The following is a 14,527-nucleotide window of genomic DNA, read 5'->3' as shown; positions in this document are numbered from 1 at the left end:
TTACAGATTTTGCAGATGTTACAGATTTTGCAGACGTTACAGAAAAATATCAAGACACAAGTGCTGGAAAATTGTGAACAATCTTGTGTGCAACCAGGAAAAATGCCAATCAGAAGAGAGGCAGCTCAGATTGTGACATATAATCCTGCTACATTAGATCTAGATATAGTTTGGGTGTGAGAAGAGAAAAACTATTTTAGAGATGCTGACTTTGACTTTAAAATGTCACAACAAAAAACTGAATATTTGTACTAGTCAGTGCCTGGATAACATATAAGCAATAATGCTTAACCCAGAGTCAGAGGATGCATTTCATTACCATTTATTATATTGGAAAACCAGACCACTCAGTTAATCTGAACCACATTTGTTTTCCCCAAATAAATCTCCCTGAGAAGAAAATAAAACTGTATCTAAATTTCAACTGAACTCTTTCTGTCTTTGTTTTTTAAAGGCAGTTAATCAGATTGTGCCTGAGGGGGGATGGGGGGGGGGCAGATAGTGACTAACTGCATTTAGAGTCGGAGGATGTCTCCCTCTCACGTGACGTCCCCGTTGTGAAGTGAAAAGAGTGCAACAAAAGGATAAGGACTTAATTCTGAACGATGCACGAGAGACTTAAAAGCCAACCCAACCAGCAGTTAACGATTGTCCCTGTTTCCGAGCAGCTTTTGGCATCGATTGAAAGAAGACTGCTGTATGTAATCCTCCCATGCAGTTAGTTAGCATTAGCCTGAATTAGCCATCGAGCCATTAACCCTGAGCTGCAGCAGTGCAGGTCTGCATGCTGTGCTGAGAGCGATGAAGGCGCCTGTAATAGCAGGGACTCCCCACGGGAAGGATGTGCTCATGGCACACCTGTCAGACGCTGTTATTTACCAAGGCTCCCAGTCGCCTGCAAATTACCCCGTCCTGGTGGTCTACTGTCAGGGTTATTGTAGCGCTCGCTGCACACCGTCCTTCAAAAACGTGCACGAACACAACCTCAATGCTTCTGCTGTAGTAATCGTAGTAGTAGTGGGACTAACAATGGCTAAAGCAGACAGAATAAACCCCCAAGTTGGAGCTCCAAAGAGCTTAACCCCCCTGATCTGCCTGGGACTAAGTTATTAAAAGGTCATTATAGCCGTCTCTCTGCAGATTCCAAGACTGGAACAATGAGAGAGTGTTTCAGTTTGCTTTAGAGGATTTTTTTCCTCTTTGCCTCTCCTGAAAGAATGTGATTATGGCAGCAAAAAAGTCTGCTTCTACTTTTTAAGTGCAGCAAGTCAAGCATCTGTTTTAATGTTAGATATATCTGTTTCTGTAAAGCCTATTAAACAAGTTAATATGCTTATTTAGTCTGGCAGAGGCATCTATCCCCCAACACAGCAGCTAAAAACAATGAGTCAGGCAAGTGTTTTATTGTAGGTTATTTTCTAAATGAACTTTTGATTTAATGGCGGTTGCTCCCATGTTTTGGTGCAGAGGCACGTGAGCGCGACCATGCTGTTACTGAGCTGTTATTTGTTTAGAGGGCTGTTGTGACATTTTGAGGAAGTGGCTTTTCTTGTTTGACCAGTGCTGGGCTCGTGTGACAGCATAGGGGGATGGAGATGCAGAGCAGAGCTGTAAATCCTCAGGACAGGGTACTGTAGGGGAGGATTTGGGCTGTTTGGGCAGAAAACTGACTCATCCTCATTGCTCAGTGACCGAGGAAAAATAAATCTTTTCCTCTGCTCTCCGTCTCTCTCAAAGGTCCCATAAACCCGTAAACTGACTCATTATCACTGCAACTACCGCGTCGGCTCACTGCTGCAGTTTCTAATACGATGCGAACAGTTTCACTTTCCAGTGTGTGCATGTGTGTAGCTCAACATTCAGTCTTTTATGATGTGATGTAGTCAACTCTGTGCATGAAGTACGAAGCTGTGGTGAAGGAAGATGTGTTTAGCCTAGCTTGGCATAAAGACTGGAAGCAGGACGACTCTGTCTAAACATAAAAAATACAAACAGAAATGTAGAACTGACAATTTCTGTTTTTCAGTGGAGTTAAATGTTGGAACTATTTCATAACATCTTCCCAAATAGAGGGTCACTAAGAGAGTACAGACCTCTGCTAAGGAAGCATAGGAAACATAACCACCATGGCAAGGGTAACTCCCCAGACAAAGATACACCACGCATTATTTTTTATATGTGACATAACTGTGAGCAAATATATTGACTCCTGGATTCAGATCCTGGTAATGCAATGTGTCACTGGATTCCTCTGGAACTGGGGTTTAACAGGGGTCAGAAACTGAGCAACTTTTATTTCAGCAGAAGTCGCCATTAGAGATGAAAACTTAATATGCTGATATTTCAAACATCTTTTCATCAACTTTCCAAAGAGAGACAGCAAGAACTGAATTTGAAAAGTACTTTTTGTTAGACTTATTTTCCGTCATTAGGCAACAATATTTAAGCTCTTCAAAAAACATTCCAGTGCAGGACCAATGCAGTGCCAAGTTTTGTCTTTTTATGGCAGTTGGTGAAAACAAAGAAAATATCTGCAGACTCAAACCTCTTCCTAACTGGACACGATGTAAGCGAACATCAGATTGTTTCAGTGTTTTTCCAAATGAGGATATCCAAACCTGCTTTGTGCGTAAGCTAATAGGCTAAGCTAGATGTTGCTTGTTAAAAAAAAAGAAAACAAAGCTCACCATGGCTCTATTTTAGCAAAGCTTTGCGCTCCTCCAACCTCACAGCAACAGCAAGCCATTGCTTAGGCTCGCTCAGGGCTTTATAGGCTCTCTGAAGGTTGTTTATATCTGAAAAAGTGTCCACTTTATCTGGAGACTTTTTCATGCTCCATCTGCCAGAGTTTGCTCACATGCTGTGTGTTAGTAAGAAGTGTTGCTCAGAAAATAGGTTGGAGGTACACAAGAATTTGCCAAAATAGAGCCAGGACAAGCATTTTTTCAAACAAGTGAAACGTCGCTTAGCCTGTTCATTGACGTACGGAGCAGGTTAGGAGAAACTCGCGTTCATTTGGGTAGAGATGTTAGTCTTTAACTTCAACTTTATTTTGTGTATATGTACTGTCATTTGTCCAAAAAGGGGCATAGGCTACTGTATGTTGTCTGATACATACTGTAAAACTAGTCTGTGAATGCTTATAGCCCTGTTATCCAGCCTCATAGATGGGTCAAGTGCTGCATTGGAGTCCTATGAAAACCAAGCATCTCAACGAATGTCGAATTGACAAATTTAGCTTAAGGAAAAGGAGAATTTTCCCAACACATGGACAGAAATGTAATCCTTTAGTTTGTCTAAAAAAATGAAAATCACCTAACACACTTTTATCGTATGAAAGTAGGTATATTACAGCGTGATCTGGTCAGCTACTGCTACACTGACTCCTCCTGCTTGTCTTCCTTAGATCTACCCAGACCCAGAGCTGGAGCAGCAGATCCTGGCGCTGCCCATCCGCTGCATCCACAGTGAGGAGGGCTGCCGCTGGACCGGCCAGATGAAGCAGCTGCAGGTGAGAAGCTCCAATATCCTCTCATCTGTTCTCCCTCCATCTCTTTTTGTATCTGTGCTTCCTTATCTGACACTCTGATTTGTGTATTTCCTAACTTGTGTGTTTGTTTTTGTTCCCCTCAGGGACACTTCTCCACCTGCGCCTTCAATGTGATCCCCTGCCCCAACCGCTGCTCCGTCAAGCTGACGCGCCGCGACTTGCCCGACCACCTGCAGCACGACTGCCCCAAGCGCAAAGTCAAGTGCGAGTTCTGTGGCAGCGAGTTCACCGGTGAAGCCTACGAGGTAAACACCAACTGCAAACCTCTTTTTATTTCTGTTATTTTTGCTTGTTTCAACACAGCAGGAGCTTGACGTAAACAACCCAGAGTGACGCCACTTAAATTCCATACCTATATGAAAGACGTCTTTGTGGAAAGCAGTAGGAGAGGCTAATGCACATGTGTATGTGTGTTCTGAAATAACACGTGTGTTGGCAGAAAAAAGCGAGAAGCTCTGACTTGGTCTTTCATACCGAACATGTTTTCCTCAGTGAGCGGGCTGAAGCCCTGCTCTCACTAACACTTTAGTCATTTCCACTGCCCCTCCTCTGTTTACTCTGGCCCACATGGTCCCCTCTCTGCCCTCACTTACAGGCGCATTCATCCACCTTTTGCCTCTCACATTGGAATTACTCCATCATGTATCAAATAAAACCTTTCAGCACCACTGTCGAATTAGTATTTTAATTAATGATTATTTCGCCTAATTTGGTCAGTGGTTGGTTTAGTCTGTAAAATCCCAAAAAGTGAAAAATGTCCATTTCAATTTCCCAGATTTCCCAGATCCAAAGTGACGTTTCAAAACCCAAAGACATACAATTCAGTGATATAAAACAAGAGAAAATCAGCAAGAAAAATCATATAGATTTTCCTCATTAATATATTCAGTTTTGAGCTATAAAAACTGCAGTATATGAACTGTATTTGAGTAAACAGTAAGAGCTACTGTAACTACGGCATTATGTGTTGACTTTATGTCCCTGCTCTAGATTGTCATCATGTGTCTCTCTATCCCAGAACCACCAGGGTGTGTGTCCTCAGGAGAGTGTTTACTGTGAGAACAAGTGCGGAGCGAGGATGATGCGTCGTCTGCTGTCTCAACATGGCATGGCCGAGTGTCCCAAACGCACGCAGCCCTGCAAGTACTGTGGCAAGGAGTTCGTCTTCGACACAATCCAGGTCAGTTTAACACAAAGTTTACCATCAGAATCTCAAATGACCAATTCAGTTCTTTTTTTTGAGTGAAATAATCTGTTAATATCACTGTACCATCCTGCATGTGGCTCGTCACCTCAGTGGAGCAGGATGGCACAGAGAAAGCCTGCTGTGTCTGTAGGTTGCAGGCGTTTATGGTGTCTCTGTCCCATAGCAGCTTGATGTTAGTGTGAGCTGCTGTTTTGAAGCACCTGCCTCTGTGCACATCTGGCCAGAGGCTGAGCAGCTAGTGTCTCTCTCCCCTCCCCCACACACATTTGGGGCCAAGATATAATAACCCAGTCTTTGACACAAAGTGTTTCGTAATGCATTCATGATGTTATTTATTTCAGAGTCAGAATGCTTTTTGCCCCTAATATGATATTTAGGGATTTTACTTGACTTTTTATTAGATTTGCATTGCATGATAGCAAATAAACACTCCTACTGTTATGTGCCAGTAAATTAGTTTTATTAATTTTATTTTCTAACAATCAAATAATTGTTGAAGGCCTTTTTCAAGAAAAAAATGCTCCGAAAATTTGCTTTTTTAGCCCATCAGATATGGAAGAATTCTGCTTTTATCAATTTTTTTATTATTGGAAATTTAATATCTTCAGGGTTTTGACAAAACAAGACATTTGGCAACATCACCTTGGACTCTGGACAATTTATAAACCGAATGATTATTTCATTAAGCAAGAAAAGATTGGAAGATAATGAAAATAATTGTTAGGTGCAACCCTATTTTTATTATAATTCAATCTGCTGATTATTTTCCCAAAATATTTTTTTCTATAAAACATCAGAAAATCGAGAAGATTTTCCAGACCCCACGGCGACCTCTTCAAATTCCCTTTAATGTCTGACCCCACAATCTAAAACCCCAAAATACTGTATTTAGGTTAAGGTAATTTAAGACAAGGAAAAAGCATCAAAAACAATAACCACAATTAAATGACAATTAATCAATTAACAAATTATCTTCCGATGAATTTGTCCATCAGTTATTTATTTAAGCTCAAGTCTTATAACATTGATTGTTGGATTTGCATGTCTTGTTGGCAGCATGTTATTTTCTGTGACTTCTTCTCTGGTCTATTTTTGCAGCATCATTTTTAATACCACGTGTATTTTTGGAACTTTTAAGGACATTTTTCCCTTTGCAGCCATTAATCTGCAACCCCACTGTGCAGTTTGGGCTCTTATCACTCATGCTGTCGGTCAGAAGTGCACACATTAACACTGCCCCCATCTCCTCTGCAGAACCACCAGTACCACTGCCCTCGGTTTCCTGTCCAGTGCCCTAACCAGTGCGGCACACCCAACATCGCCCGAGAGGATCTGGCTAACCATGTGAAGGACAACTGTGGCAGCGCGCTCGTTCTCTGCCCCTTCAAAGACGCTGGCTGCAAACACAGGGTAAGAATGACCTGAATCATATAAGCCTGTTTGTCTTTGTTTACATGCTATTTTTTATTATATATCCATCATATCATTGCTCACTGTGTCCAAAGTAATGATCTTTCTCTTTTGCAACATACAGTACTGTGCCTGTAGGGTCTATTTTAATGAGAGCAACACTTCTATATTCTGACAGTGCATTTCTGTCTATTTTTGAAACCGACGTCAATTTAAGAAAATGTGGACACGCTCTAGGAAGGGCGGCAGATGAGTGTCATGCTTACTCCGCTCTGTTAAGAATTAGAAGGCATCTGGAAAACTTGATGTATAACATTCACAGATGGAAAGCAAAAACATGTTTCCACAACAGCAGACTGACCATTAAATATAATAACAAGCGTCTGCGCCTCTTTATCTGGTTCAGTGTACAGCAGAGTCAGAAATACAAGTATATCTGGGAATGCAACGTCCAGCACTGTAAATTAAGTAAACACATACGCTGTTCAAATAATGCGCTCTGAGGTGAGCAGATACGAACGGCATCCACATTTTAGCTGTTTTATTTATATTTTTTCCATTACAATTTGCCATAAATGACTCACCACTTCTTCTCTAAGTCGAAACACACATCTGCCACATCATACACAGAGAGCAGCGTGACTTCCCATTGTGTCCAAATGCAAACATACAGCCTGTGGGCAAAAACACTGAGGTTCAACTTCAATAATTTGTCGTGAGTCATCACCACATTATTTGTGCAGTGGAGGATGAAACTAATGTTGCACAGGTGTTATTTTTATATCGTATTCCAATATTGAAATCCGGCACTGTGCATGACTTAGAAGTATCAGAACTAGTTGAGTCCTTATATTCATCTAGACCTCTGTTATTTACAAATTGTTTTTACAGAAAAACACAATGCAAAATGTAATCGTATTTTGTCCTTCAAATGTGTTTTATTTGAGCATGCTGACATATAATCGTATAAATGAGTACATACTGTATGTCTATAATTTAAGCAATCTCGATGCTCCAGATACAGAAATATTGAGATAAACAAATATGGATGGCAGCTTCACATTTAATGATAATATTGTGGACATGTACAGTCTGTATGTACTGCACTGTAGCAGCTTTTAAATGATTCATCTCTTGGCTTTCTCTCTGGCAGTGCCCCAAACTGGCTATCGGCCGTCACCTGGAAGACACCACTAAATCTCACCTGACTATGATGTGTAACCTGGTGGGCCGTCAGCGGCAGGAGATCCTGGAGCTGCGGAGGGAGATGGAGGAGCTGTCTGTCAGTCACGACGGCGTTCTCATCTGGAAGCTCAATGACTACTCCCGCAAACTCCAGGAGGCCAAACTCCGAAGCAACCACGAGTTCTTCAGCCCGCCCTTCTACACTCACCGCTATGGCTACAAGCTGCAGGTGTCTGCCTTCCTGAACGGCAACGGCAGCGGCGAGGGCTCCCACCTCTCTGTCTACATCCGCGTGTTGCCTGGAGAGTACGACAACCTGCTGGAGTGGCCCTTCTCCTACAAGGTGACTTTCTCCATCCTGGACCAGAGCGACCCGTCGCTCTCCAAACCCCAACACATCACGGAGACCTTCAACCCTGACCCCAACTGGAAGAACTTCCAGAAGCCCAGCAGCAGCCGCAACTCGCTGGACGAGAGCACCCTGGGCTTCGGCTACCCCAAGTTCATCTCTCACGAGGAGATCAAGAAGAGGAACTACATCCGAGACAACTGCATCTTCATCAAGGCTTCTATAGAGATTCCCCAGAAGATCATGGCTTAAGATCCGACCTTTTTTCTTTTCATGAAGGAGAAAGATGGGTTAAAGACTGGAACTGACTCTTAACCTTGAAAACTTCTACACACTTACCCTTTAGATACTTTCTGCCCTTACAGCCTCTCCACCACAGAGCTTGAAGCGAGTCTGTTTGGCTGTGTGAGCTGACTCGGAGGACCTTGATATATCACAGAGGAGAAAGTGTTTGGTCCGCAGAACCATCACTCTCTGGTTTTTCTTTTTATTATTGTTTTTTTTAATCTGTTTGCTGACCTTTTATCACAGTCTACAACAAAAAGCCTTGGAAATCAAACAGTGCCTAGAGAGTTTATCTTAAGTTATATTTTTGTTGTTATTTCCGCAGTACAGATGTTAAAAATTATGGAAAAGATATTGAAAAAAAAAGGGGGTGAAGGGCTTCGCTAAGCCTCTGCACTTAGAGTAGAGAGGAAGTCAGAAGCTGGTTGGAAACGTCCTGTGGGGGTGATCTAAAGAAGAGGGAGCTCAGCAGACTCAAGCTCAAGCCCAACTGCCTTTTGTTTACATGCTCATACAGTATACTCCTACTGATCCCTTAACAAACACAGAGCCCTTGGTAAGAGATTGCTCATGAGGTTTGTGTACACACAAACATCAAATCAATGTTTTCTAGAGAGAAACTTGCAGCTTGATTGAATTGAATGAGTAGATCAATACCACTTTCATATCTTTATGTTCAATATGAGGCTACAGCCAGCAGCCATTTAGCTTAGCTTAGCATAAAACTGGGAACAGGGGGAAGCAGCTAGCCTAGCTCTGTCCAAAGGTACGAAATACACCTACCAGCACCTGTAAAACTCACTTATTATTATATATAACACTTTATATCTCATTTGTTTAAAGGTACAGTGGGTAAGATATGAAAAAATGAGCTAATATTATCAAGAGAATGTGAAGAATTAACAGTTTTAACGTCATGTCAAAGATGTCTGTGTCTTGTGTTGCAGAGATATCTGTTGAATTTAGCATGCTAAAGAGCTAGCACCACCTTGTCCTGCCTCTAAATACCACTTAAATTAAACCTTGAGATTTGACAGTGAGTCACTGTAGCGTCCAGGCTGCCCTCAGTCCGATATGAGTGGACAAAGAAGTAGGACTGCCCAATTCAGTGGCATTAAACCAGGTCCCCAGGAAGTGCACAGGGCTTGGAAGCCAATTTTGATAGTGGCCAAAAAGTGTAATTACACCTTCACGTGATGTGTAGACCATCAAAATGCTTCCCCCTGTTTTTTGAGGGTGTGGCCAAGCATTACACATTGCACCTTTTAATCAACAGAAACATCCTTGGACAGAGCCAGGTTTGCTATTTCTTCCAGTTATTAGCCTTAATGCTAGGCTAAGCTAACTCATTTTCCAGAAAGATCTGACAGTGGTCCTCATTTAAAACAGCAAAAAAGCAAACATATTTCCCAAATGTCAAACTGTTCCTTTAAATAAAATTTAACATGCCTCCTAATGCTAGGTAAATTGTACAACTTATTAGCTTTTTAAAGCGACGCTAAAAATGCAAATGTGAAGCTCAACCAAGGCTATCTTGTTTTAGAAAGTTCTTTACTTGACAACATTGTAGCTACAGATCCGTCTCTTCTAGTTACCCGCTTCCATCACAGGAACTGTCTGTGACTTGTGTTTGTCAGGAGTTCGACCCAGTCGTAAATAGCTTCAGGAGTGTGTACCACACATGCACTTCATAGTGACCCTGTGAGGCTTTGTGTCCATTGTGGAGTCCACCAATAGGAAAAAAAAAGCACCTTTCGTCAGTCATTGGATGAGCAGAGCAGACAAAGAGACCAGTTGCTGGAGAACACGTGCATTTAATAGTGAAGGAAAAGCCATGTGGCCTTTTATACAGTATGTCTTCGCATGAGGGTTTTAGGGGTGAGCAGGGCAACATAAACACATGCATGCTTCATGTGCTACCACCTGGACCACACTTTTGTACTGTAACCTGTATTCTTGAAATCCTCTCCCGTTGATGGCTTTTTTGTCTCTTTTTTTAGACCATTTAAAAGTTGACAAATTGTCAAAAAAGTACGTTTTTTGTTGTTGTTTTTTTATATACAGAAAATGTGAACGCTGTCGGTAATATAACCTATAAAGACAATGAACACTTGGCTGTGAAGTGTATTGTTTTACATAGCCTGGGCATGGGTGGTGCACTGTTGGAGGGGATGGTTAATGATATGATCTCTGCAAATATGTGGGCGTCTTGGGACTGACTACACCTTTTGTTGTTACCATGGTCACCGGTGTCTATCTTCAGCTTGGCACACAATGTTGCGACGAGGAGCAGTTGGAGGGATGTGCGATACACCTGCCTCCGTTATGGCACCATCAGAGGGATGGAGGACTTGGATGATACAGTACACTCATGATGTATGTGAATACTAATGTAAAAATGCAGAAGCACATTCTGTCTTTTTTTTTATCCTTCATGGAAAAATTCCTGATTTCTTGTCATAATACCAGCTGATATTTTACAGTGATTTAAAGAAGTGAGAAGATGAAACTTTTTTGTAAGATTCTGTATTTTTAAAAATACTTAGCTGTTTTATACAAACACTTTTTCGTTGGAGAGTCGGGGTTGACTTTGGGAATTTTCAGACCCTTTCGTCTCTTTGGACATTTGGATAATTTGTTTGTACTTGTGGTTTGAGCCTCACATATTCTGTCTGTATTATTTCCTCTTAAAAGTATTTATTTTAAGGAGCCGTCATGTGAGTTTGAACAGATGGCACAAATGTTTTAATATGTTGATTGATGAGTGCTTGTCAATTTCTTAATTGAAATAAAATACCATATATTATAGTTGTTTTAGCTATTTTTGTTTCATATAGTAGAGACTGAAAGACAAAGAGCTGGCACACTGCTGATCCTCAGAATAGAGAAAAGTACGGTCGCCCATATTCGTAAAACTGACTCGAGGAATAAAAACTTTAAAAAGGCAAAACAATTGATCCTACACACCTGGCTAGACTTTCATGGCATTCAAGAACTTGTAATTGTTAGCTCAAGAAAAGTATGTCACAGTATCTTTATACATACCTCACAGGTTTCTGATTCCGGTAACACCTTGCTGTGAAAATGTGTGAGTTTATATTCCATAATGTTGTGGTCAAAATCAAAGCAGCACAGACAAAGACATCTTACTCCCTCGTATGAGTCAAGCTCCAAAATTCCTGGATCCTACACTCCCCACAATGCAGTTTGTAAGTGTTTCATTAAACCCTCCCTGCCTAAATAAATGAATATCTTTCAAATTCCACACCCCAAATTTGTAACACAAGCTTTCTGTAAAAAATCTATCTTCCCCAATCCCGACTGAATACTACTCAGGTCGCTTCAGTAGTTTTCTCAGACTTAAAAAATCATCTCTTGAAGACATCATAACAGTGTTTTCACAGGCAATAGTAGGTTGCAACATTTACTTTGACACAAAATCTAAAATGGACCCATGGAAAACCCCACATAAATAAGTTCATTTTCATATCCAAACGGAACCAAGATTCAAGTCAGACCTGATCTGAATAACCTCAAGCCATTTAGACCTGACCCAAAATGCGGTCACCCAAACCAAATAATCAAAGCAATACAATAGGATGGTTCCCAACTCCATTAAAATGAACATAATTTAGTATTTGGCAGAGGAAAAAAATTGAAATAAAATTTAAAGGTCCACTGTAAAAGATTTAGGTGGGTCTGGTGGTGAGCAGCCAAATTATCCACAGAGGTCTCCTGACATGATTAAACATGGTAAAAGCAATGAGTAAAGCAGTTTCATATTATGAATCAGTGTTTCTGAGATGCTGTCATGCATTTCAGTGATGGGCCACTAGCCTAGCACCTGCTAATGTATGCTCACCTTTTCCTCTGATAACTTGAGATACAGATGTTCATGAGGTTTTTCCCTCAAGCCAAATTATCTGCAGAGGTCTCTTCCTCTCCAAAACAAACAGACCTGGTGATTTAAACTGGTAAAAACACAAATTGAAACACTAAAACCAGTGTTTTTCCAACATTTTTGTCACAAATGGGCTACTAACTACTGTGGCTGATGTGAAAATGCAAATGGCGCTATCTGGAGCCAGTGGTTATTTGTCTGTCCGGGCTACTGTAGAAACATGGCAGATTCCATGGACAAGGACCCACTCCTTATCTAGATTTAAACTCCTCAGTCTAAGATAATGAAAACACGGTCCATCCCTCCATCCATCCATCCATCCATCCATCCATCCATTCAACCGCTTACCCAAAGCTGGGTCGTGGGGACAGCAGGCTGAGCAAGTATTCCAGGCGGCCCTCTCCCTAGCGACGCTTTCCAGTTCCTCCTGGGGGATCCTGAGGCGTTCCAAGGCCAGACAAGATATGTAATCCCTCCAGTGTGTTCAGGGTCTAAGCCTGGGCCTCCTACCAGTTGGACATTCCCAGAACCCCCTTCACAGGAGGTGCCCAGGAGGCATTCTGATCAGATGCCGGAACCTCCTCAGCTGACCCTTCTTGATGCAAAGAAACAGCGGCTCTACTCCCTCACCTTATCTCTACGGCTGAGCCCAGCCACCCCTCTGAGGAAACTAATTTCGGCGGCTTGTACCCGCAACCTCATTCTTTTGGTCACTACCCAGAGCTCATGGGTTGGGATATAGATGGACCAGTGAATTGAAAGTTTTGCCTTCTGGCTCAGCTCCCTCTTCACCACAACGGTCCGGCACAGCACCCACATCACTGCAGACGCCGCGCCAAACCGCCAATCCATCTCACACTCCATTCTACCCTCACTCGCTTGAGGCAGCAACTCAATCCCAACCCGGAGGGGGCAATCCACTGTTTTCTTGCAGAGGAAGAAACGATTTTCAGATGATTATACACTAAAGAAAACATACTTATTATATAATGTTGCATTTCTGCCAGTATATTCCCCTAAATCCTACACACTGGACTTTTTAAGGAAAAATTGGTTGACACAGAAATATTTGCTGATTAATTTACAAACTGACATATTAACTGGCCCAGTATAACTGGTTTTGTTTAATGTATGATTGTGGACTGAAGATGCTATATATAGCTACAGTACTGACCACCAATAAAGTACTGAATGCTTTTAAAGCATGGATGTAAAACACTATTGAATTATTGATGAGATCTATTATCAATATTAATTCTTAATGATACTAAAAGGCTATAAAGCTCAACTCAACATTTACATTGCAGTTTGCCTTTTTCAAAAGTCTGTCTCCTCTGAGAAAAACTTTTGTCCGATCTGACCTTCTCTACTCACTGATACTTAAAATTCATGCAGTATAGCAGTTTGTATATTAACATCAGTACTTCACAGTCAGCTCTGGACATATTATCTTCTGTATCCAGAGCAGTCAGTTGGTTTTATTTCCATTTCAACATCTACTCAGTGATCTAGGTCAGAGGTGAAAGCAGTTTTTTTTTTTTTTTTTTGCTCCAACACGGCTCGAGATGGAGAGACGCGAAGGAGCAGAGGAAAGGGGGCAGAGGAAGTGAGGCAGACACCAGCCCTTCTTTGAAGCGATGCCAGGAGTTTGCATTAGCTTGCAGTTTGGATGATGTTCAGTGCAGCGGGATTTAGGGAAGAGGAAAATGAGCTTTTAACGTCAAAGTCGCTGAGAGGTCCCTCAGGAGGACAGTCCTGTTTTCCACTTACTGTACAATAGCTGGCCAGTCTTCCTAAAACGTATAATCTCAACTCGGTCAGCTTACTTTTTTTACCCTTTAAAATGAAAACAACATCTGTTTTAGGAATACAGCATGGCTTTACTCTGCTTCTGTACAATGTCTTCCTTTAGGATATTGCCAATATCCTTGAAAAATTCTGAACTTGTTTTTCATTCAGGAGTTTTAAGTCTCCCCACAGTGAGAGGGATTGTTCATTTCAGGGAGGGGTCTTCTGGTCAGGACAGTCCCCTCTGTCTCTCCTCAGACTAATACAGAGAGTGAATAGATGAAGTTGAAGAGTATAAGATTTTAAAAGCAAGCCTCAAACTTTCCTGGCGCAAAGTGTACAACCAACAGCCCTGTGCTGCTTCAGGGCGATGCAGAATGAAAATAGTAACAGCTAATTACATGTTAGCAAGCTCCATGTTTCCCATGCAGAGTCAAGTCACGTGCAGCTCAGTGTACAGTGCTGCCCTTTGGCTTCTCTCTCTTTCAAGTGACCCTCCACTCGGTTAATGATTTGCAGGTATAGTCACGTTCCCATTCACACTGTGCACACATCAATGTTGTTCCTGCTTGGTGAGCTCACCCAACCCCTGGTTGCCGAAAGTCAGATGCCAGCTGGGTTAAAGGAGGAGGAGGAGGAGGAGGAGGAGGTGGTGAAGGCGGGGAAAGGCCCAACCCATGAGGCTTTCCTCGCCCATAAAAAATAACACATCAAAGAGGAACTGCGGTTTATGAAGCGGTGCCATGCTGTCGTCCCTCATGCTCAAGTTAAACAGTTCTGCCTCACAGTGCAGGAGCTGAACCAGGGTGGTGTGTGAGTGAGTTGGTGAATCGTTGTCCTAAGGCACTGAAA

The 14,527-nt window shown here is 41.9% G+C and overlaps 1 protein-coding gene across 1 annotated transcript in view; it reads left to right on the top strand.

Annotated features, from left to right (window-relative positions):
• Positions 1 to 10,794, top strand: part of traf4a (tnf receptor-associated factor 4a) — a 44,501-nt gene extending 33,707 nt beyond the window's left edge. The window contains exons 3-7 of the mRNA XM_049575713.1: positions 3,407 to 3,511; positions 3,634 to 3,795; positions 4,569 to 4,730; positions 6,012 to 6,167; positions 7,321 to 10,794. Coding sequence (XP_049431670.1) covers positions 3,407 to 3,511; positions 3,634 to 3,795; positions 4,569 to 4,730; positions 6,012 to 6,167; positions 7,321 to 7,953 — 1,218 coding nt within the window. The 3' untranslated portion in view covers positions 7,954 to 10,794. The remainder of the gene's footprint in view (positions 1 to 3,406; positions 3,512 to 3,633; positions 3,796 to 4,568; positions 4,731 to 6,011; positions 6,168 to 7,320) is intronic.
• Positions 10,795 to 14,527: the final 3,733 nt, after the last annotated feature.

Source organism: Epinephelus fuscoguttatus, linkage group LG5 (genome assembly GCF_011397635.1).
Source record: "Epinephelus fuscoguttatus linkage group LG5, E.fuscoguttatus.final_Chr_v1".
Classification (NCBI taxonomy): Eukaryota; Metazoa; Chordata; class Actinopteri; order Perciformes; family Serranidae; genus Epinephelus; species Epinephelus fuscoguttatus.
This window is presented reverse-complemented; position numbering and strand designations above follow the sequence as displayed.